The sequence below is a fragment of the Aphelocoma coerulescens genome, chromosome 3, assembly GCF_041296385.1.
Source record: "Aphelocoma coerulescens isolate FSJ_1873_10779 chromosome 3, UR_Acoe_1.0, whole genome shotgun sequence".
In the NCBI taxonomy this organism is placed as follows: domain Eukaryota; kingdom Metazoa; phylum Chordata; class Aves; order Passeriformes; family Corvidae; genus Aphelocoma; species Aphelocoma coerulescens.
The window spans coordinates 60,648,037-60,673,651 of NC_091016.1; the positions used below are offsets into that span (position 1 = coordinate 60,648,037).

The following is a 25,615-nucleotide window of genomic DNA, read 5'->3' on the forward strand; positions in this document are numbered from 1 at the left end:
CAAACACTGGGAGCTGGCAAGCCAGGGCAGCGCCTGAATAACCACACTGCTTCTCCTTGAGCTCTCAGAGCCCAAACAAGCCAGCAGCACCTGAGAGGAAGATGTGCTCTGCTGTTTAAGAGACCTTCTCCCTACACAGGCTACCATCAAGCCAGTAAAAAGGACGGGTGTGTCACAACATTTATCCTTTGCATGTTGATGTTATCAGTATTAACACTGCGACTGATTATTTCAGGATCATGATTTTCAGTGCTCAATAATGTAATACACAGTAGCTGCTGATGCTGAAGGTTGGAAGAAGTCTACTCCAGGCTATCAAAATAGAGCAAAGCACAGTGACAGAGTGCATGCAAACAGGAAAGAATCAACACATGCCAAAATATGCTGCTATGCAGCACAGCTATCCAGTACTTCCACTGCTTTTAAGAGAAGCCCTTAGATGGGGTTTTTGTATCTTGGAACTAGCAACTTATTCACAAATAAAACCTGAAAATGTTGAAAAGTCTTCTCCTATGTATTCTACTTAAGATTTAAAAGAAAAGAGCTAGCATAATTGAATTTAATTATGCAAGGCAAAAATATTTTGCTTCTGTACAAGCCCATTTGCTGCACACAGGACAATCTCTGAAAATTTCACTCCTTGGTTCATTTTCAGTCAGATGATCTAGATTACAAAAGTCTCAGTCTTTAGCTGCCTCAACAGGCTTGAAAAGCTTTTACCTATTATACTCTTCCTTTAAACGATTTCTGTCCTGTATCATTAGGGTAATGCTGCAACAAAAGTTTAATCTTTTATTGTTTTGTAATTCCTGTCATCTGCTGAATTGTTGTGAAAACCTCTTGTGGCGTTAAAAATTTTAAACTGTGTAGGTTTTTTGTATGCAGGAACGATTTTATTTAAGATAAACCACTGCATAGCAAATTGAGTTGTGCAATTCGTTCAGGTTTTCTCTAGGAACACTGGATCACTACTCTGAAATTTGCAGAAAAGGAACTATTTTTAATGTCTTTTTAAATTTATGATTGCACCAAGACCCTTTAGTGGGAACTTTGCATAAATAGAAGTTATTAGTAGAATAAAAATAGTCAATGTTTTATAGAATCATAGAATCATTTAGTTTGGAAAAGACCTCTCAGATCATGGAATTCAACTGTTAACTCGGCATTACCAAGTCCACCACTAAACCATGACATTGACTAACTGAAGAGAGAAAAACACTCTGAGCAAGCACTGATAAGCACTTAAGTAATTAACGTAATTGTTATTCTTTCCCAGGGAAATTGTTTCTTTATAACTCCTAAACACTTCCTTACAACGGCTCTCTGGTGTCAACTTTCATCTTACTTCAGTAAGAAAAGTACTAGTATCAATTTTTAATAAAAACAGAAATATGGGCGTGAAACAACACCAGTAAGCTTTTCATAGTCTTTTCGTTTCAGAACCACGTGCTGAAGAAGTTTAATTTAAAATATAAAATAAGACTATCTCATTGGACATAAAAACTCTTCTTGTCCCGACGGTCTGCACCATCTCTGAATGAGAGGAAGCATCACCTAGCGTAGCAGTAGAGTTTCTATCAAGCACCTGCAGTAACACAGCACGACCAGCTAACTCTCTGCTCTTCTCCGGGTGCTCCATGACATCTCACCCGTACTGAGGAAAACCCAAATAAAGGCAAATTCGCCTCGGGTGCGGTGTCACCAGGAGAGATGTTCCACACTCGAAGCCCTGCGGCCGTTCCCGCGCGGCAGCGCACCCACCCCGGCCCCGCTCCGTGCGCTCGCACCGCGCCAGCCTTTTGTCTGCCGGGCTGCCCGGCACCTTCCCACAGGATCGCGCCGGGCAGCGATGGCAATCGCCCCAACAAAAGGAGCCACAAACCCACGCGCTGTCCCCCAGACCAAGCGGCCCCGCTGCGCACGGCGGCGGCCGCTCCCTGCGGCGCAGCACCCTCACCTTTCAGGCAGAACATCCTGCGGCCCGGCGGGCAGCGGCGAGGCGGGGCCGGGCCTCCCTCCTCCCGCACCGCCCGCCCGGCCCGGGGGAAACGCGAGCGAACGAGCACGGCCACTCACGGGACGGGCCGCCGGGCCTGGGGAGGGTCAGTGCAGCTCATCTGTCAGCATTTGTCATTGCCCTCCTGCAGCTCGTGGGCATCCAGGGGTCAGCGCTAGGGAAGGAAGTCACTGTAATCCCGCTCGCCTGTTCCTTACAAATTACTGACTCTGCTCTTTGTGATCGTTCCCCGCCCCCGACACCCCCGTCTGGTCTCTCTTCAGAGAGTGCTTTGAGCAGTTTTCTACTTCATCTATAAATATAGGGTTTATTCATAACCCAGAATCTTCTAAGTGTATCTGAACTGTCAAGATAAAGAAAATGTTTATTTTTGTAATACTGTATATGCCTGTGTGCTTTACGACTTCTGGTGGATGCCCATCTCTGGAAGTGTTCAAAGGCTAGGTTGGACGGCGCTTTGAGCAACCTGGTCTACTGGCAGGTGCTCCTGGTCAAAGTAGGGAACTACATGGTCTTTAAGGTCCCTTCCAACCCAAGCCATTCTATGATTCCTCTGCTCAGCACCAGAGATGTTGTGGTTAAAAAGATTTCTAACATTATTCCGTTTCTGCAGTGGAGACCTTCAGGAACAGAAGCACACAACCTTGTAAGCATTTTAATTTATAAGGGTCACAGAGAGCTGCCACCAGCACCATGCTTAGCCATGGTATTTGAGTCTAAATGAAGCTGAGTTGTGTTGACTAACTGCTATAGGGCTTGGCCTTGTACAGCAAAGAAATACAAGAGCCAGGGAACAAAGTAAGGGTCAGGGTAACCTATCTTGCTGAACAAACAAGAATTGCAACTGTCTCCAAAAGCACAAGTCCTAAAATCCTCCATGTAGAGCCAAATGAAAATAAAGAACACATGCAAACACGTTATCTTTAGGTGGAGCTTCAGAAAAAAATCTGGCCCTGACACCTTGAAAACAGCAATTCAGACCCCAGATGAAGCAGTGTTAATGAGATGCTGATTATCATTAGCTGGGCTTCAATATTAAAGAATCACATTTCAAGTATCTGTCCTCATGTAAGAAAAGTTACTTCACTTTAGAATGAACTATGAGCAGGCTGCAATGGCAGAAAAATGGAGACATTACATTTGAATAGCTCAAAATCCAAAAAGAACATTTATATAGCTTAGCCTGCCTTTTCTCTTTCAAATCCTGCTAGAAAGGGTACAGACTAATGTCAAGATTTCCTTATGCTCTAAGAAGCAAAGGGGCCCTTTCTCCTTAATTCCATTTTCTGGTGCTCCAGGCATGCATGTGCTCTTTCCTACGGTAACTTTTCAGAGGGCTCAGGGAATAAACAGTTTATGGAGGCAAAATAAACAAAAACTTATTGTAACTGGAGGAAGGTTACTTGGATACCAGAGGGATTTTAAGGTCCAATCTTGTTAAATCTACTCATTAATTACCTGGAAAGGGAAGTAAGAAGCGCATCAGTGATAATCACCAGGGACTGAGAGCAGCTGCCAACACTTCACTGGGGACTAAGAAAGGACAGAGCAGATTCATGGGGAATCACAAACACAAGTAGAAAATACAAAAAAAAAACCAAACAAAACCAAAACAAAACAAGAAAAAAAGACACGAAACCAACAGTCTGTTCTGCACGTGGGCAATGGGGAAAACTGTGTCAATAAAACAAGGAAGAGGAAGCCGACTATGAAACAATAATAGTGTCTGAGAAATTATACACAGCTTAGAGACAATAGCTGAAAAGTCTGATTTGCTCTGGGCCATAACACCAGTGGCACATACTTTTCTGGGAAGGTTTGGGCCCTTGGGGAAGTGTATCTTCCTTGGGGGATACACTCTGTCCTGTTCACCAGCTTCCTCTCCCACCCTCACCAGGAATAGAGCAAAGAAGCATGAAAGGGATCCCCACTTTCCTGGTGTCCGCTGGGAAAAAGGGAGTGCTTAAAACAAAGAATAAGCGAAATAAAAATTCACATATTTCGGAAGGGAGCAGAATTATCAAATCCCTGACAGGCATAAAGCAGTTCAGCACCTATTTTAGCTTTGTTAGTGTGTCAGGACTTTACGAGTGATCCAAAGACACATGTGCTGCTTTACAGCAGCAAAACCAAGGAGGCCTGATATCCCCCTGACGGCCTCAGAGGTAGTGGACCTTGACATCTAGGAATCTGGCAGCTCCTTGCCCCAGCTCTTCTCTTGCCTGGCCATTTGCAGTATGAAATCAAATTCCCATCAAGGAACCAGTTCTCCTATACCCTGCATCTCATTTTGCAGTCTGTGACACTAGGGAACCAAATTTCCCCATCACACCTGGGTGAACTCTATGGAAATAACATGGAAATATCTTCCAACAGCCATATTACAAAGCATGCTGGCTCTGTAAAGCATTACATGTTGTGCTGGATACCAAGAGACAGCTACAAATGTGGAAGAACATATCCCACCACATCTACCCCATGACAGGAGAAGCACCTCTCCCAGCTGCCATAATGCCACCTGCCATTACCACCTCTCAGGGGAGCACTGCTCCCACCGAATGGATGCTAAGTGGACTGGCTCCATAGAGGAGACCACAACTGCCACGGAGAACTGTGCATATATATCCACGTTTAATAGGAAATGGCCATGATCTTTTAAAAACAAATGTTTTAACCACATGAAGTCAGGAATTTTGAAACACCAAACTACATCTTTCATCCTCTCCCTTACTCTCAACTCACTGAAATGTCTATCAGCTCTCTGACCACAATTAGAAGAAAAGCTGCAGTGCCATTTTTCCCTTGTTGAAACATAATGTTGCTAGTGCCATTTCTCTTAGCTGCCCTAATCTGGACATGCAACATGATGGGAGGGAAATAAATTCAAGAAGAATATGTACATACTTGCACCACTTTTTGGATACTAAAGATTGTACCATTAAAACAAGCATGAAAGAAAATCCAGCTCAGACCTGCCCAAATCACAGAAAAAAATGATAAAGGTTTAGGCTTTCTGTCCTGCTTCATGTGTTGCTGCACGTCAAAGTGCATCCCAGTTTGACTGCCAGCTAGCAGGGCTGTTGGGACATCTAATTAAGTCCTATTTTCTTTTAGAACCAAAGCAATCCTTGGAGACATCCATTTCTGATACTGTGGATGGGTGCCAGCTATCATTTTTCTAAAGCCTGAATTCTTCTGATATGTTTGCTTTTCAAGCTGGGCATAACACAAAACCGAGAGCAACAGAGCAAAACAAAAAAACCCAAACAAACAAAAAAAACCCACCCTGAAAAGCTATCCAAAGAAAACAGCTGGAGTAAAAATAAAATTTTCAGTGTGAGGGTTGACACAAGGCACACCATCTAGTCTGCAGGCAGCTCAAGCACTAAGGAAAGACAGACCCAGAACCTACCGAGCCCTGTGGTCCCACTGGTGATGAGAGACAGGAAATAAGGGGAGGTTAGTTCAGCCCCAGCGTATCTTTAGAGTCAGCATTAACTCGGAAACCAAGCACTGGAGAAAAAGATATTAACCATGATTTTGATAAGGAAAACCAAATATTCTTACAACTCCAAAGATAGAGAAAAATATTTTGCTATTATCTCTTGCAGTTGATAGCACATATTATATTACCCATTCTACTTGAGGAGTGAGGGTGGAGTTTCCTCATACAGTGAGGAAGGAAAGTATTTCAAAAATTATTTAAGAAAATCGTTTGGGGAAAGTCACAGCAAACATAATGAAACAAGTAACTTACTCAAATGATCAGGCAGAAAGTATGTCCTTTAAAGCAGTAACTCAAATTGTTAATTTTTCACCACAGCAGGAGCTAAAAAGATGTATCCTGTCCTGCAAAAAGTAATGCAGGCAGGTGACTTGTGATGAATGGATCTTTCTAAAATTATCAGTGAAACAACTAGTATAGAGCTACTCTCCCCCTCCCAGATTTGCAGCTACATTTCTGCCATCTTTCAAGACTGGCATGAGAACAGAATTTTCCAAACCTTCAAACATAGAAGAAAAAATGGAATTTTTTGTACCTTTAAGGAGCAAGAATGGACAGAACCAATATAAACATTTGGGGGAAAAAATGTATGCCCATAATTAGAACAACTTTCTTCCAATAAAACTTCTGAAACTGTCTAATTGTTTACCTAGAGAATTAAATCTAAAACAATGACCTTTTACTTGAAGGAGGGACACAGTTCCACTTTAGTCCTATGTAAACTCAGGAGCCAAAGTAAAATCCTTTATCTATGTATTTTTTTCATCAAAAGATGATTTTCAATGAAACAACTTTATTTTTAATCCTACCCTAGCTACAGCTATACTGGTGGGGTTTTCAATTAGATACTGCAGACAGCATTTGTGAAATCCTGTTGTGGTTTCTGATTATTGCAAACAAAAAGTTCTTCTGTAATAAACACAGCAGTGTTTGCAGGTGCAGACACAAAGTGCTTGGCCTTAAAATTAATAAAATAAATGGTTTTAGGAATGGGCTGCCTTCTGCCTTAAGTGAGGAAGAAAACAAACACAATGAAGTCATGAATTACTTCACCTTATCTTTTGTTTGCCTTACTCTTCAGACAAAGGGCACAGAAAGGGCAAAATCTTTTAAAGAGCTGCTGTAGGTCAAGAAAGGAATCTGTAACAAACTTATCCAAATTCATTCAGGAATTTCTTTGCCACAGAATTTGAACAAAGAGGGCATTCCTGGTTGTGCGGGTAGGACCAGAGTGTACAGAGCCTTAACGAATGACCAGAAGAACACTAATTATATGGAAACAGTGACTGATGGTCCCAAATTTAAAAAGAGGCTAGAGCAGAAGTTCTGAAGAAAAAGCCTGGGAAAACAACAGACAATCCAGTAATTTCAATCTGCTACTAAAAGATCTGCTTCCCAATAAAAAAAGATTCATTGTTTTGCAAGGGTTGTGTGCCAAATTAGCTTTGATTAATGGATGTAACAGGGCTTTATTGATAATGTTTACTATTAAAACAAAACAAAAATGCTCCTCACAGGCATTTTCATTAGCCCAGTCATCTGTGCACTGCTCCAGAAAATTGCCACAGGCTGGCAAGGGCTTGTTCCCTCAGATTGATGTCGTCAGTGTTTCACTAACCCTGGTAACAACAAGCCACTGAGGAATGCTCTGAGGCCACCTTTGGGCGATCAAGAATACCAAAAGCACAGGCAGCATGAAGGACATATGAATTCCCCCCCTATCATCCTGGCATCCAAAGACAGCTGCACCATCCTACAAGGATGAGGAGAAAAGAACAGGTTGTTTCCTGAAATATGCACAAAAAGAGCAATGGCCTTTTATCAAAAAAACTCCCCAAGGCTGAAACACATGCCAGACCAACACAAAACAGCAAAGAGAAAAATCAGTTTTTCTTCTGCCCTAAGCATGCAGACCCACCATCCGTACTACCTGGGGAGCTATTTTCATTCACACCATCACAATACTTACCTAACAAGAACAAATAGGTCACTGAAATACTGAGGTAACACCAGCAGCACTTTAAGCAGTTCTCTTCTGATTTAAAGCTATGGGCCAAAATACACTCAAGCCCTTGACAAAGAATTACAAGAACTGGCACTTTAGCATGAGCTATCCTTGGGCAGCAAACTGGGCCAGTGTTCTTATCAGTAACCGTGCCAGGGCAGGGTGATGGGGCCATTTGTAGGTTCACATGTGTGGTGCAATGGGAGCTATTTCTGCATTCCCACCTGTTCTGATTCCTTCCTTGCTACAAACCTAAGACAGCCCCGAGGTGTTTTCTGCCATCGTCCCTGGGGCAGAAACACAACTGCTTCTTCACTGAGATCCCAGCATGTGAGAAGTGTCAGTGCAGAGCAGCCAGAACGAAACGGGTTATTCCTTATTTGACCTGATTAATTTAATAGATTTGCTACGTTCCTCACAGTCCCAGCTGAACGACAATCTGACAGAGACTGTGGAAGAGCTGCAGCCCCCTTGCTGTTGACAACTCCACCGTCAGAGCCAGCCAGCACCCCAGTGGAAAGGAGTTGTGCTGCTGAGCACAGGGCATCTTCTCTCTTTGCAAAACCAGGTCAAGCTAGCTACAAGTCAAACGCAGAATTTAGTATCTGATTCTGCCACTGCATGTCACAATACCTCATTTCATTCTGCAATGAAAATGCCGTATTTACCATATATGGCATGACATGCACTACTCAAGGTTAATAAAATTGAGTTAGTAACTCCTGGATGAGAGTTTCCATGTAAGTGTACAGTAGCCTGTAATCAGTCACCCTTACTCATCAGCTCTTTGGCAGTCTGGACTACAAGGGAGAAAGAGATACAAAAGGCTCCATGGAAATTACAAGCAAGTACAAACAAATTTCAGTCTCTGAAAGGCAACAGCCTCCACCATTCATTAGTTTCTATCCCCATTTCAGGCATTAAAATTAGACATGAATGACAGAATCAAAATTAAGAGGCTGTTTCTTCCAAAGGTCACTCTTTAATTAATGTAGTCATTAGCAAGGTGCCTACAAGAGTGTGATTCATAGTATTAAGCCTAATACATAAACTGTGAGCATCCCTACTGCGTTAGGGAGCAAACACCTGCGTAGGCGAAACAAAGCCATAGGGAAGAAAAAAAATCACATGAAAACAAGCAAAAGGAAGGAGAGGCAGCAGGTGACAGGAGCAGCTCTGATGGGACTTGACTGATGGGGACATGCTGTGAGCACCCGGGCATACAGTGCCTGGAGGACAGGTGCCCCTCCAAAGCAGTCAGGAGGCCAAGCCGTGCCTCCCTCCACGAGCTGTTCCTATCAAACCTGACCTGCTAACTGGCAAGCACAGCTTCTTGTACCGTGGTTCATGGACATGGCCCACAGTTCAAGCAAGAAGTGGGAGTAGGTGTGGGTGCAGGCCTCCCCTCCCCTCCAATACACACAATATACAGTGGCACTGTTACTATGGATCTGTGTTACCCTGGAGAAAGTGTGACCAGGGATAACTTCTATTTAACATCCATCCCCACGTGCTACTCTCAAGCAAAATGCAGCCCTGTCACTCCCTCTGCTTAGGTGTTTGATCTGACAGCTTCTGAGCAGCTTTATGTGACAACCTTCTATGTGCTTCTCAGATCTCTTAGTTTGGAGTGAATGGGTAAGTAAATGATGCACCAGTTGCAAAGCACCTAATTCACAGCCCATAATTGCCTTCCAAACACTACAAGTTCACCACGACTCAATGTCCAGGGAATCCATCTGCTTCAGGGAGATAAAGTGCCAGGCAGAAGCTGCCACGCTGTATGTAAGGGAAGCTCTAGACAGAGCAGAGGGTGTACATATTAATTACCTTTCCTTGGGATGAAAAATGAGCCATTCTCTTAAGTGTCCAACATACACACTCACATGCTGAAAATACACCTTGCTTAGGTATCAAAAGCACCTAGGCCTTACATTTTAACAGACCACTTCAGCTCAGGCTTTGGAACAATAAGCTACATATTCGAGTTGTAACAGCATTTACACTTCAATTCTCCAAAAAACAAAAAAGACAACACAGAGGTTTCCACTTACAAATGGGAAAGAGAGGCTGGTAGATAAATTGTTTTAATAGGCAAGTATAAGCAAAAATGAACACACAAACAAAAACCCAAAGCAACCCCTAACAAGCCAGGTAGATGGCAAACCTAGAGTTTAATTTATTTTTATTGAAATTCTGCAACTAAAAGACAGGAAGAAAATTTATTTCACAGTTTAAATCACAAACTGTCAAATCCACTCTACTTAATTGTTCCAAATATTATAATAGAAGCTAAATATGCACTTTCAAAATTCAACTTCAGTTATTTAGCCACATTCTTAGCCTTTAACTTCACTTTCTTTTCATTTGTAACAGATTGGAGGAAAAACAAGAAGTTGTCATATTTGCAATGTCCTGCCAGAATGGTGAGCCATAACCATGCTGGAGACAAAGGTCCCTCAGTTTTAGAGGACAATTCATGAAGGAGTTGGCTAAGAACTGCATACAAACAGAATTTTTCATGTACTCTATTACTTGATGAGCAGTCCACAGGAAAACACATACAGCACATTGTTTCAGCTCTAACAGTGCTTCCAATCACAGGAAAACATCCAGTCTGCTTTATAAAATATAGCTACTTAAGAGTAAAATGTGAAGGTCAGGAGACATCAGTTTTGAGCCCTAGTGAGGGGGAAACATTCGCCCCAAGTTTTCAGCCTAAGGATAAGCTGGACATCAGACAGTAGCCTGGGAACAAGAAAAAGTATATAAAGTGTATAGAAGTATAGAGAAGTTTATGTATCATGAAATAAAACTGGAAACCTTTCAAAACAATACACTCTCAGACGAAAACCACAGCACCTCGTGTGTTTCTTCATGGCTGCAAAGAAGCAAGCAAAGGAGCGCTGCGCCAGTTACCCTGCTAATCCAAACAGCACGGAAACTGCAGGACCAATTGGGTTGCAGTGTCCTTGTCACTTTGGAAACACACGCTTAAGTCAGGTGCTACTCCATTTGTTTGCATTTCCCAACACTGTGGTCTTCTACAGTGCGACCAGCCAAGAGAACTCTGGCTGGGGCTACTCTGTACTCGAAATTCAAGGTGTCCTACTGAAGGCAGTCAGGGTCTCACTTCACAGCAGCACAGAGCTGCCCAGAAGGAACCGGGATCTGCCCTCGGAGTTCTCAAACACCAGGGGTTAACTTCCCATCTGCCTAAGAAAAGCACATTTCTGAGACAGCAGCTCTAACACACGGATTCAGCAACACCACACAAGCCTGTTCTCCCCTCTTCAGCTCCTCCATCCTAACAAAAAACATTCCACAATCCCCTGAGAGATTTAGACTCTTCAACACAGTAAACTTACATTAGTTATGGCTCTTGGAGTAGGCAGTGAAACCAGACACAACTCTTCATAAAAAAAATCTACTGGGAAATGTCCTTTAGGACAGACTGCTGTTCTCTAGTCACTGCTTCCTGGAGAGGCACAGACATGCTGGGATAGCAACTGGGAAAAAAGGAAGAACTGCAGCAAATTTGTAAGATTATAGAATTTTTTTTTAAATTTCTATTTTTACCTGGAACACTTTGATCAGATAACAAATTTTATTATTTTTAAAGTACTAGCTATTTGCACTTTCAAAATAGCAAAGACTTGGAATTTGGCGAGGTTTTTATAGAATAAATAACCCTGATGGCTGATCCATGTTTTTTTGATAAAGCAAAAGTAGAGATGTAGGTCTAACCAAATGGTTCTGTGATACCAACACAGATACTCTGTGATACCAACATTTCTTACTTAAACTTGTTTCTGTAGCTTACAAATTTTTGCTTAGCAAACCCACTTTCAGATTCCCATCTGTGGCAATATTTGCCAGAAGACATGGGAAAGACAGCAAGGTTTTGATTAAATTTGTCTTTATGTACAAGCATGCAAAAGTTGCTACTTCAAGTTATAGTTAAATGCAAGACTTGTGACTGTCCCCAGCTGTTTTACCAGCGTGAAAACTTTGGGTTGCCACTGTATATCACAAAAGTTTCACAGAACCCTCTGCTGTGCCATGATACAAATATGCTAAGACAAATAGCACATACGTCAGTATTTGAAGTAGTATCTCTGCTCCCGGCTGTGCTTCTGTAAAAGCACAACATCCAACAGTCCAACCACAAAAATTTGATATAAACTTGACCAATTGTTACAAATGCACAGAACTATATCCGATTTTATCTTTGCACACAGAACCTACAACACGTAAAAGGTACGACAAGACACAAAATTTGCTTTTGTATCGAATCTCTCATTTTTTTTCCTTTCAAACCTTCAGATTTGCATATGTGTGCTTATATATACTAAATAAACATTAATTTCTTTTAAAAAAAAACCAAAAACTTCCCCCAGAAAACATACAAAACAAAAACAAACAAACAACACAACCCAAACAAAAAAAAAGAAGTATTTCACAAAAAGGTATATAAAGCATATATTTGTTTTGGACTTATTCCAGTCTCTTACACAAATGCTTTTTGAGGTTTCCATAAATGATTATTTATGGACTTGCCCAAAGCTTCAAGAATCGTTTTTACAGACACACATGCCCCTACACTACAATCCATCACATGTTATGGCTTCTACAAATGCTAACAGCTCCCTTTGGGTTTATGGGCCTTTATCTATGTAGTAACTGACATGACTTTTCCCCCCTTTGAACACAAGATCTTGTGCAAAAACATACAGGAGAAAAAGCCCAATAAAATGGTTTTACATTGGAATAGCAACAAGGAGTCTGGATTTGGTAATCTTGCTTATGGGAACTTAATAGGTCTTGGTACTGTTCCATCTCATTACTAAAAAAATGTGATTACTGCTCTGTTCCTGAAACCCCCTTGTAAACTATATTCACTACTTAAAAACCTAGAATTTAAAAATTGTTTGGACTAAAGAATGATGTGATGGCTGTGGTGCTGCAGTCAGGTAAGATCAGAATTGCCTATCCCTACCCTGAGTTTCTACAGGAAACACTGAAAATACAAGCTGCAAAGACCAAAAGCTCTTGAGTCCCAAGTCTGCCTCTGGAATGTGAAGAAAAAATCATCTGATAGTATTAAACTTTCACGATGCACATTTAAACCAAGCACAAGTAATAGAACATCTTTTTTTACTGACATAATAAAGCAGCACTGATACTGCTACTGTGACAATTCAGTAGTTGGTCAGTTTATGGAAATCTGACCCCTTGGTAAGTGTGATGCTCTCAGACAACGATAAGCAATTAGGAAGTTAACTGACAGCTTTGGTCAGAGTTGTCATCAGGATGTCAGGATTGCTTCCATCAGACACACTGCAAGGACACAAAAGGCTCAGCCCACAAGGAGTTATTTATGAATTTTAGCATTAAAACAAATTTTCAGATTTTCAAATTTAGACTGGTTTTGCAAGGAAGAAAAAAAAAATTGGGCATTTCACACACTTCGGTATTAAAGACTGAGACTTGGCCAGCAAACAGCAGAAAGCCAGTGGCTGCCACCTTCTGAACTGAATTTGATCAGTCCTTGAAACCCAGCAGTTACCTGAGAAACAAGGTTCCTCTGACTAATGACTCTAAATAAGTTTCCCAGGTAATATAACCTGCAGTAAAAAGCAGCCGAGACTTTTAACTTGAGCGATTCAGAAAGATTGGAAAGCAACCAAGTGAAATGGAGGGAGTGGGTAAAACATTAGAGCAATAAACAGGGACAGGAGCTGGGGGGAGAGCAGGGAAAACCTCGTTGGGTAACAGCTTCTTCTGATGCATTGCCACATGTGGCCAGACCTGACTGCTAGTTGTGCTTCTCCAGCACCTGGCCAGAAAAGCTCAGTTAAGATATTCTGATGCTGCCATGAGACTCATTTCCTTTTCTGTAAAATTAAAGTAAATACAGTGAAGCCTGGGCCATGAACTAACTTGTGTGTTTTCTCTATTCAAAGTTACTTGCTATGTCATACTCGTAAACAGCACAGACTGTCCCATTCTTCCACCCATCAGAAACCCTCTGCAACACACCCAAGCTCCTTTGTTTCAAAGGATACCTCACTCAGTCCTTTTCCAATAAAGTGGATTTTAAAGGGAAAAAATGCTCTGAGCTTCAGTCTGAAAATACATGCTATCCCACAAAGTAAAACATCTGAATTTAAAATGCTGATTAAAGAAGAAGAAACGTGAGAGTTACAGTGTGCCCTCATTTCAAAAGGCCTCCAGCTGACTTCTGAGGAGGAAGAGGGCTGAGCAAGAAATGTTTCAAACAACAAACCTTTATTTTACTGTCAACTTTCACCATCTCTTCTACTAACAGCTTTATCAAATGTGAAGTCTGATTGCTGCTACCCGTTCCAAAACACTCTGCACCAGAGTGTACATTTTAAAAAGAAGAACGAAGCAGCAGCCCCTGACTTGCACACAGGCAGGGATCAGCCACGTAGGGCATCGGGGTGTGCCCCAGGTTCGCAGCTACTGTTTACTTTTGTTCCTCTTGCTCATTTCAAACTGAGAAATCCAACCAATCTCTGTGCTCGCCACTGTGTGCAAGCTCCGGTTTGCAGCCAAGGCAGATTAGCCACTTTGCTGGTGAAATACCACGCAACACATGCTGCCTTGTGCCTGTCACCCAGCAGCCTCGTGGGAATGCAATCTGAGCCTGGAGGAGCAATGGAGCGGCGAAAGAAGACGTTTAAAAAGACAGGAAGAGAAACAGCTCAGAAAGAACAATAATTCCTTAATTTCCAGCTTCTGTTATTAACACTCCTGCCTTTACACATACAGTTAGGAGAAGAGCAGCTAGTGATTTGTCAGACTTACTTTTTTACCAATTTACCTGAGGAAGAACTGGAGGGAAAACTATTCTGATAGCTGAAAAACTATTAAAATTTCGTCTAGCTTAAAACAGTATGGGTTTGTCTGTAACACTTGCTATCCTGCCAGACTGCTGTGCCTCTCATTTCTTTCTAGTTTGTGTTAATTTAGTGATGTGGTTAATTTGAGCATCAAAGACAATACTGTTTTGAGCCCTCAGTTTTACAAAGGTTGGCAAGCAGTAATGCAACAGAGCAGTGGAGCAAATTAATTCGAGAACACAAGTGGCCATTTATCACACACGTTTTGCCTTTGAACACAAACCCAAAACACTCTGCCAGGTATGGATACTCAAACTCTTCCAACACCGTGCAAGCCTGACTCACAGCCCAGGGTACTCGTCACCTGCAGCCGTGACGAGTTTCTCCTGCCCCAATATATAACCCCCCACTCCCTTCTGCCCTGGCAATCCCTGTTAGTCTAGAAGAGGATCCTGGTCAGACAGATGGTTAGATTTATGATCCAGGCAGATTTTACAAGTTGAGTCAAATTGTTCCCTGCAAAGAGGAAATAAGCCCTGCATAATCTACACCTCCCTCCACCTTCCCTTCAAAAATGACATATTGTCATCTCCTCTATGGGCAGGCAGGGAGGCTTTCATAGCTTGCTGCCCAATTATGGGAGGAATTCTGCCCTCCCCCTTCAGCCTGTACAATGGGTTCTTTATATAAATCACTCAGAAAAATTAATACACCATTAATCCACCAGTAAAGCTTCCTTTCCCATCTCTGCCTTGTGGCATGAGCACGGGCTAAGAAAGGCAGCACGAGAAACTCTATGGAAGTTACATAGAATCCAGCAGCAGGGCTCAATGGTTCTTCTGATCCGTGCAGGATCCCACAGGTGTTAGAAGCATATCCAGCATCACTGTACAATATCAATATACCAACAGTCCAAAGTAAAAATTACTGGTTGCAAATGCAAACTCCCTTTTTAGAAGATTTTCAACAGCAAAGTAGGTTAAAAAACAATCTTCAAAGCACAGATTAAAGTTGTGTCCTAGCATGCAGGGAGCAAAGCACAAGCATATACATCCTGTGTTAGTGTTCCTGCATACAAACAATTTACCAAAGCCACAGTCTGTTCTGACACGGAAGTGAAATTCTGGTCAAATAGCTATTAACTGCTCCCAGAAATGAAAAGAAATAAAAGGCCCTTTGAAGATCAAATGCCCTTGGAGAGTCTGCCTGCTCTTACAAAAGTGACCTTACAGCAAAACTGAGTCAACCTTACACTTCCCATTAACAAACTACTGCTCTGGCAGCACTAGAGAAATTACAACCAAATCACTCACTTTACAGAGTATTTTAACCTCCCGTGCATACACACCCCACTGCCTGCCAGCCAGCTACTGGTAACTGTAACTCACCAACTCACACAAGCAAATTTCTGACATTTGTTTTGATTTATGGCAAATATGAGGTAATTGGTTATTTAGTGACCTGACAAACTTGATTCAAAAACAGAACACAAAAAAATACACGTACTTTTTAAAGGTCTCATATAAAATATACTCCAGGTTTGAACATTTCAAGGGTTCATTCAGAGCGGCTTATCTCGTATCCTAGATGTCCTTCCTCTCTGTGGAGCAATTCCCATCACTTTCTCATCATCTCTTTTATTTTGCATCTGGGACCTCTTCTCAATCTGCCCTCATAAAACAAAATACACTTAAATTTTTCCCAGCAGGACCATGAGGCAGTCATCCAAGAAAAGCCACCCAGTCATTAAGAAGTGGAGTCTTAAATAGCTTTGGGTTCCACATTTTGAAGAGAGATTCTTGCAGCACCTGCCCAAAGGCTCTGCCACCAGTGACTACTGGCTACAAGAAGCATAAACAAAACTTACCTATGCCCTACACAATCAGTACCCAGATAGGGAATTAAAGGATTTTCCTATTGATAACTATAAGCTTTCACAGTTTTAACCCCCCAAAAACTTGGCAAGGCAGTGCTGCACCTCGGTTTTTGTGCTGCCTTCCTCCTCCTACCCCACCTGCAGCTCCCGGTGGGACCCGAGCAGCTGGACGGAGCAGCATGGAGCAGGGCTGACACTTCAGCAGCAGTCACAAGGGTTAAAGAGAAAGCAAGTCACCTTTTCTCTGCTGGCTCCTGTAGGTCCAGTTCTCGTCATCCTCATCTACCTGCTGCACGCACATGGAGGAGAGTTCCCCATCGCTGCGAAACAATCTCTTTGTCTGCCTTGACAAGGAGGAGAAATTTATCCAGCTGACAGCACGCGAGAGGGAGCCTGGGTTTTGTTTGAGTTTGAAAGATCTCGAAACACACTCCTTTTTCATTTTCTTTCAAGCCAGCCACTGGCATCAGCTCCAAACAGACCTCTCTGAATTTGTTCCTGTCCCCTTTCTCAGCGGTTTTCGTGGGAGACTAAACAAACTCAATCCAACTTCAGTCCAGGTTTCTTCTCGCTGCCTTTAAACCAGCACCAGTATGGAGGTAGGTGGCTGTGCCAGCGCAGTTCCTCTGAAGCTGTTTCGATACAGCACTTAGGGAGCTGCCAAAGAAAACAAAGAGCAGAAAAGCAGCAGAAAGTGGCACCTTGCAGCAGCTCAGTGGAGCATGTAAGGGCTGAGCAGAGTACAGCACTGAGGCAAGTGTTTTCCCCATTCTCCACTCAACAGCAAAAACTGTAGCTCCGCTCTTCTCCCCGGCATCGCTCCCCAGGAACGGGCATGCAATTCAATCCTCTTCTGGCTCATCAAAAACAGCCCACGAGGAGGGAAGAGCAGGCAGAGATCACACCCTGGCATGGCACAGCTCATGAGGGACAATAAAGCGACCACACTTCTGCCTCCTCATTCTTAGGCTTCCCTGCTCTCCCTTAGAGAAAAGCCTGGTGAAGGAGCTCCAGGAAGGCTTGCCTAACAATAAAACCGACAGCGTGGCTATCGCTTAGGATTAGAGTGAAATATGATAGGCTCGCTCTCCTAAAAGCAAAACTCCTCCTTTCCTCAGCCAGCTCAGTGGCAGCACAAACTTCTGAACTCTGCGTGCAGAAATAGGAAAGCACTTGCCGCACCTCTGCAGGCTTGGAGAGGGGGAAAATAAAATCCTAGAGCTTGTCCACACCAAAAGCATCCTGAACAGTGTGCTGAAAACATTAGTGCCCCCGTAACTGGTGGTACATTTGAAAAGACACTAAATAAAAGTGCAGAGACATAAACAGAATCTGAGCAGATATTTAGTGATCAGACTCTCACTGGGATCACTACAGCTCATGAAACAGGTTTTGCTCCCAGCTCTCTTACGTTCTGCTGCCTTCTCTTTAAACTAGCAGCTAGGAAAAGAACTCCACAGTGTGAAAGTTTTAAGAAGTCAGGCACTACTGAAAGCTGCAGTGCCTGCCCTGCATGCCAATACCAATGCCGCTCGCAGAAGGGAATAAGCCTGCAAGGTGGAGAGGCAAAGGGAGCATTTTAAAGCAGATAGGAGTTGGTTATACCAAGGCACCCCAATACCCATGAGTTTTGCTGGAAGTGGTCGCCAAGACAAAAGTTAGCAAAAAAACCCCAGAGCTTCTATCTTGCAGAAAAAAATAGACTTGAATGTGGAAGATAGACAGTAAAATCAGCTCAGTGAATCCCCAAGGAGATGGTGGTAGCGAGGAATCCGGGGGGGGGGGGGGGGGGGGGGGATGAAAAAGAACACAAAAACATGCCCTTTATCTGAAGAACAAACATTAATGTCTGAACATCCTAACGGCTGGAGATGATGTTATCAAAAGGACAAGGAGCGTAAGAAAACAAGGGTGCAGTGTTCCAGCTCCCAAGCTGGCCGTCAGATTTACACTATTGCAGAACACGCCCCAACCCCCTGGCAGATGCTATAGCAGCCCTCTGGATTGTGCTGTACAGCCTCTTCAAAACCATTAAAAACAAAGGCTCTGGCTTTTTCTGAAACTTATGGCTCTCTGACTCATAATAAGAGGATAAGGTTTAACCCACTGACTGGGAGGCAAAAAGCTAAGTACTGTATCAGATTACCCTATGAATCAACCAGGCACACCAAAGTGACCTTTGGCTCCCACTAACACTGCACAATGGGTTGGCCAACTGTCTTCTGTAAATAATTTAATAGGCTGCATTTAAATTGACCTCACTCCACGAGGTAATGCATATGTACATACACAGGTCTCCCACCACGTCCCAAAGTCAGTGGTGCTGCAGTGGGGTCTTGGAGGGAGGGGGGTGCAGGAGTGCACGCTGAGTTTGTGCTAAGTGAGTGCGAGTAGGAGCTAACACACTGCTAACACTCGCGTTTCTCACTATGTCATCAAGTCTTTCTAGGTTGGAGGATTTTGTCTTTGTTAACAGACACCACTCCCCATTCCTGATGAGACAAGAAACCTGTGTAGGGTTAGGAGGATTGTTTTGTTTTTCTTCCTTGGACCTTTTCCTTACAAGAAGACTTGAAAATGTGGAGTGAGATACCCCTAGAGATCCAAACACTGAAATAACCATTTTGGAGCGGCTCATGTACCAATTGTCAGGATTTAATATAAAAATTAAAGAATCAGAGACCATGCTTAAAGTCAATTTATTTCTTTTGACAAAGAGCAAACATTTGGAATTGCCAGTACTGAAAAGTACAGAGAACTGTAAACTACCACAGCTATTACTGGCTAAATTATACAGAGCCAGATGTATAAAAACCCTGGTAGGAACAGCAGAATAGTAGTCATCTCCTCTCCACTGTACTACTTAGAAAAAGAAGATCAGAGGAACCAACAAGAAAGAAACCCTTTCAGGTTAACCCAAAATGCCAGGGTAAATCCCAAAGACCTGTCCACAGTCTAGGCAGCAATTTGATTGCAGGAATTTTCCTGACCTGTCTGTACCTCTGCCTTTTTAACACGTTGCTGAGTCACAACTTGGTGATGCAAGGGCAAAAGCACTGTGACTGACCATAACACTTCCATTGTTACTGTAAACAGAGTAGTGCAATGCTTTGCTCAGAGTTTAGTATCATTCCATTTCATTGCAGGAAAAGATCCCTTGCTATCCACTGGAACACTGTTGTTACCACAGAATGCTTATTTCTAGGTGACAAGCTTAGTATCAATATAGTCGTTGTGCATGTGGATTGAAAGTAAATTTCCCAAGATCAAGAGAAAACAGCAATTACCATTTGAAAAACAATACATGTTGAGTAGCTGTTGCAGGTTAAACCATTCTTTAATCAGTAGCCAAATGCAAGGCCAAGGAGCTGGAAATTTTAGCATCTGAAACACTGCAGAGGCTTACATTTAATTATGTAAAACACTCTACAAAGCCATTTAAAAGAAACAAGGTACACTTCTAATAAGCTCAGCTAATTTTCCAACCTGACTATTTTCTCCCTTATGAAGATGTCGTACAAGTATATAGGCTTCATATTTTCCAGGTTATGTATGTAAAGATTAAGGCATTATTTTTGCTACATTTTTAAAAATACAAAGCCATCCCAGTAAAAAAACATGAAAGAATCACAGAAGAAGAAACACACGGCTTGAAGTAGAAATCTAAACTGGTTCCTTCCCCTGCCCTTTTTTATTTATTTTTAGAGGTGAATGAGAGCAAATATGTGTAGTCTCACATACCATCAGGATTTTTACCATCTCTCACAACCTGATTGTGTAAGAATTCTCTAAAAGTTGTAAAGCAAATACACGCACATGGTTCACAGCCACTGTGTTCTCCTAAGGCCAGAAAAAACAGCAAAAAATGTTTCATAGGAAAGGTTTCAGGTCAGTGTAAAAAATCAACAAAGCAGAGAGACAAAAACCCCAAAATGCCACAGACATGCTCCGGTTTTGGTTGGGCTGTGGCTTTTGGCACATCTCACATGTTAATTTAATTCCTACATTTCCTAGTCTATCATTTCTTATGACTCAAGGAGACAGTAACATGGATGATCACAATTACAGCTTCCTGGGACAGCTCATGCTCCAACAGCTGAGAGGATACATCTCTCAGGCTTCCTGGGTGTTTTCCTTCAAGTGGTAACAACTCATCTTCAGCCCAGTCATAAAGCCATTTGGATTAAGCACTGGCAAAAGCCCATTGAAAACACCTTCCCTGCAGTCTCATCCCATCCTTACAAAGCCCTTGCTGCAGCTCGCAGAAGGAGAGGGGTGCTCCAGCAGCCCTGAGAACCCCTCCATCCCAGAAACTGTCCTAACAATACCAGATCAGCTGCATACGGTCACCTCCCCAGTGTGCTCATCATCTCCCAGGCAGATGTGTGGGAATTTCAGTCAGTTTTGAAACCTCGTCAACAGGACCTCCGTCAGAGGTCTTTATCTACACTGTGCCTGTTCTTTTAGAGGTACCCTATGAAGTGCTCACATAGCAAACTCACAAAGTAATCCATATTCCGGCATGATTATTTACAGCAAAGCAGCCATAGAGACCATTTTGGTGTAAGAGGACCTCCAAGTTCCAGTTAAGGCTGTGTCCCTTTTTATGTGCAGGGCACATAAGTGAGAAACTCTTTCCCTCTCAGTGTGAATGGATCTGCAAGGGGAAAAAAATAGTAAAGAAAGAAAAGGATCAAAAATGAAGTTACTTGCCCAAGATCATAGAAAGGATAAGCAGCAAAGCTAAGAAAAGAAAGTAGGTCTCCTGGCTACCAGCCTCACGACCTACTTAAGTAGGCCCTGTCTCACACAAAAGCAGTGCCTATTAATTGTTTCTATCACAACCCTTACAGAGCCTTTGAATGCCCTAATTACAAAGAAAAACTTCCTTTCTTGTTTTGCTACCCATTTTACCCTTTTGGTCTTGGGATTTTTTCAGCTTAAAAATAGACCATACCAAAAGTAAAAGAGGAAGGAATTTTATGCTGTAAGACTGCTTCCAAGCATCCCATCCACATTTCCAACTTTATTAGGTCCACAAGGGAAAAAAAAAAATCACACTGGAGACAACTATTTTAATCCTGCAGAGGATAAACTAGCTTTCGGACAGGTCTGTATGATGCATCTGCCACCATTCTGTGTTCCTCCTTTCAGCTTCTGTGCCCCAGAAGGATTCACTGCATCAGAGCAATGTTTTCTCTGATTCAACAGCTGCACTTGCTTTGATAAGGAGATTTCGTAAAAACAGGGATACAGTTTCTATAGAGTGCTAGGCTAACCTGGAGCTGGTTCTCCCCTCAACACCAGCTGTATCTAGGGATAATGACAGCTCTTACTGAGACAGAGAAATCTAGCAAGGAACACAAACAGTACAATCTGGTTGTTAGCCAAAAAGATATTTGTAAGAGGGGCAGAACCAACACCAGAAGTGCCCAGAAAAAAAATACTGTTTGTCTCTAAAATAGTTTGATGCCAAAAGAGCAGTCAAGTTAACTGCGCCTAGAGACAGCTACCTGCTTCAACCATATACAAATACATTCACAAGCTTTTGGGTTTCTTCATCAGCATAATTCCAGAACTAATGCAAACCCCAAACTTCATAGAAAATGTGCTTGCAAGTATGCAAGGAGTAGGGCAATTACTGATGGTGGGAGCAGTTTCAAGTACTGAGCTTTGCTAGGTAGGAGTGTGATGGATACCCTTACAGTCTTTAAAAGACCTGTAGGTGTGACACTCGGGGACATGGTTCAGTGGTGGACTTGGCAGTGCTGGGTAACAGTTGGACTCAGTGATCTTAGCGCTCCTTTCCAACTTAAATGATTCTATGATATTCTGAGGAGGAAAGGGCTCGAACTGCATTAAGCTTCAGCCTTGCCTACGCACGGACGAGTTTTTTCCTTCGTGAGGTTTGATGCCGTCGTACAGTGTAAGGGGACGAGTAACGAGGCTTTGGTGACTTCGGGCAATGTGCAAATATTTGGGTACTTCACGGGCAACCCTCCCGACCAGCAGGGCAGCCCAGGGACCTCCGGGCCGGGACCGAGCCCGGTTGGGAGGCGGGCAGCGTGTGCCGGCAGGTGGCAGCAGGGATCCAGCCGGGATCCAGCCGGGATCCGCGCTCCCACCGCCCCAGGCGGGCCGGGCCTCACCAGGGACGGCAGCAGCGACGCAGTTACGGTGACACACGGCAGTCTGCCTGTAGTAAGCTGTTATTATCTCTGCTTGAAACGTAATTAACAATTTTAGTGGTTTTTGATTCGGGCATGACAACTCACTAATTAAGACAGCTCTGCTAAAAGTTCCCACTAACTGTAGTCACCACCTCAATTCCTACACACGTTCTCCTGGGTTGAGGGGCTCGTGCTTTCGCAACACAAAATCTTTTTTAAAATCCCCTAACCATAGGGTCACCTCCCTTCCAAAGCTGAGGCTTGGCCACGGAAGTACTCTGCTCACAACTGTTAGCCAACACAGCCCAAGTGCTGATAGACCGGGAAGATTAACTATCTAAGTATGGAATTTTTGCAGACAGAGTAAGTTTTCTGTCTGAAGAGAAGGTTGCTGGTTTTTTTCCCCCAGGCACTCATCTGTTCACTGAATCACCAGAAGTTATCAACAGCAGTTCTGATCAACACGAGAAGTCACAGAATCTGGGAGAGAAACTGGGGACGTGCTCCAGCAGCATTCAGCACCTCGGTACTCTTTTGCCGCACTGCACTGACCCTTACTCCACCAGCACCCACCCGCTCCGAGCCGCCGGCACAGCTGGCACAAAGGATGCTCCGAATGAAACCACTCCGTGTCTCACAGGGCGACTCCAACGCCCCCGAAAAGCTGCGTGCTTTTGGGGTATCCTGTATCCACACGTATTCCTCTTTGCTCTGGAACACTCTACAACGAACGTATGAGTTTATAAACTCAACTTGCACTGCTTTAATCTAAATTGTAAGATCAGTTCAGTCTCTCCTACTACTTTACTCAGCATATGCTGTGTTCATACTAAGAAGGGGCTCAAAACACTTTTAATATCTGACTGTGCACAGAAACTGCAACACACCAGTTACATTAGAAATTTTGAAATAGGAGACTTCAGTGAAGCACAAGAAACTTCTACAGAATCATCCAAGTTTCCTGTGGAAATGCTGATGGCTGTATTGAAAGTAACTGGAAGCCGGTTAAAAACAAACTGCATAAAAAATTAGTTAACATGTAATTGAAGATCGTTCTGCCAGCAGGGAAGTACCCTAAGACAACTGAATAAATGTCTATTTCCCACTTCTCTGATTAAGAGGATACCAGCGAGACTGCAGAAGGGATAAGGCTGTTTGCTTTGAGGTGGAAGCCCTCTGCTGGTTAACATAAACTAATTAGCACACTAATCTAAATGTTTTTGTAGATAAGAGAACCGCAAAGAACAAGAAAGGAGACAGTGTCTAAAGAAAAAGCAGAGAAGAACCAACAGCATCTCAGAAATCCTTATTTTTCATCTTCTTTACTCTTTTCCTGTTTGTATATACATGCACTTTGGATTACAAAATATGCAATTTAATAAACCTTACTAGGTATTTGCAAAAATAAAATGCTAAAAAGGAACTTTAGAACACTGTGAGACTTGGGCAGACCTGACCATTCAAACACTGAAAACACAATTCATGTGAGTGTTATAACCAGGTCTCACTGTTTGATGTATAAACCACAGGAAACTATTGCTTCCTATAGATACAAATGCTGTTTGAGTACATCTTTTTGTCTTGAACCCTGTATCTTTAAAACACATTTCAAAATTATTTCACAGCCAAACCAGCAAAATTATTTACCTTACTGAAACTGTATATAAGTCTCTTCTAGGAACCAACCTAAGCATGTGCTGTTTCTGTAAACCATTCATAAATACTGAACTTCAGAAGACAGACTAAGGGCTCACATTTGCATGTGTGCACAGGTATAGGACTGCAGCACTGCTTTTTCAGTTTATTGCCAAGTTTACACGCCAGCTTAGCCTGGCATACGCTAAGTACAGGGGAGTGTGTTGCAACTCTGGACAAAATTTGTAAATGAAACCCAGCCCCACCACGCCTGGAAGAATGCTGCAATCTCCTCTCTTCCTGACAACAGGCCCTAGGTTAAAAGAAACTCATTTCTAGGCGGAGGATGAGCGCAAGAAATGTTGCTGACACGCAGAGGATGAGGAGGAAAACACTGAATTTGTGTCTTAGTTACTGTCCTACATAGTTATATTTAATCCCAATTAAAATAGCTCTGTTAAAAGCTTGATGAAAATGCAAGAGAAAACAAAACTTCTAAAATAATGAACATATGGCCCATGTATGTACTCTCTCTGTATGGAGTGCCTATGCATGTGCTCACTCTACATAATACACATCCACATATTCAGCAGGAGCATCAACTGTGACCAACAAGATAAAATTTCTCCCTCCCTGCAATTTCCCTGTCTGCCATATACAGGTCTGAAATCAACCTTGATTTCTTCTTTTTTTTTTTTTTTTTTTTTTTTTTTTTTTTTTTTTTTTTAAATCTGAAACACTTCAATATTTTCCCCTACCAACAGAAGTTTCTAGGTGGAAAAAACCCTGAGAATACAAAAGAATAATATGCAGGGTCACAGGTCCTGCAGAGCCTGTGGTCCCCCCTATATAAAACATTTGAGACACACAAAGTGTTCATATTCATCAGCTGCCAAAACAAGGTGAGAACAGGAGGGAAAATTAAAGCCCAAGTTATCCTCAGTAGAAGAGAAGACAGGATAAATAAGGACATTCACTCCAGCACTAGGAATAATCTGATGCTACCTACTAACCACTGGCATGTGAAATAATCAGCCTCAACAAAACAGTTGCTTAGTCACAGTTAAAAACTCAAGAGTATCAATTCTTAAATCACAGCACAGAGAAACTAAATCAAGGCTTTGCAATCTTCTGTAATTTGCACCACATCATCTTATTTATGTATCTAAAGAAAGCTCATCTTCTGGCACTCACTGAATACAGGGTGGGAGAGTAGAAAGTGAAAGAGAAGTTGAATACTATTGAAATTACAGGTGTAAAAAAATGTTTGTTCATCAGATACTAATCTGTTGAGAGCCAAGTGGATGTCTCCCGCAATACTAACACCCCAAACCGACTTCTCCCATGCAGGAGAGTTTAGAAAGCAGACTTACTGCCTCCTCACAGCCAATGCCAACCACCAGTCACTATTTCAGGTGGTTTCATCAGGGCAAAAAAGATTCACACCCTGATAGTCGTTGTTAAATGAAGTCATCCAGACATTGCACTGTTAACCAGTGGACTAAATTACAGGCTTAGTCTTCACCTAGTGCTTTTTC

General features: G+C 42.6%; 1 protein-coding gene across 5 annotated transcripts in view; it reads right to left on the minus strand.

The window, feature by feature from the left end:
• The window catches only part of NHSL1 (NHS like 1), a 179,778-nt gene that overhangs the window by 86,943 nt on the left and 67,220 nt on the right, over positions 1 to 25,615 (minus strand). For 2 of the 5 annotated variants that reach the window (XM_069010502.1, XM_069010501.1), the window contains exon 1: positions 16,510 to 17,278. The exons of the other annotated variants lie outside the window; for them this stretch is intronic. In XM_069010502.1, coding sequence (XP_068866603.1) covers positions 16,510 to 16,714 — 205 coding nt within the window. In that variant the 5' untranslated portion in view covers positions 16,715 to 17,278. Of the gene's footprint in view, positions 1 to 16,509; positions 17,279 to 25,615 lie in introns of those variants that run through there. 5 annotated transcript variants of the gene reach the window in all.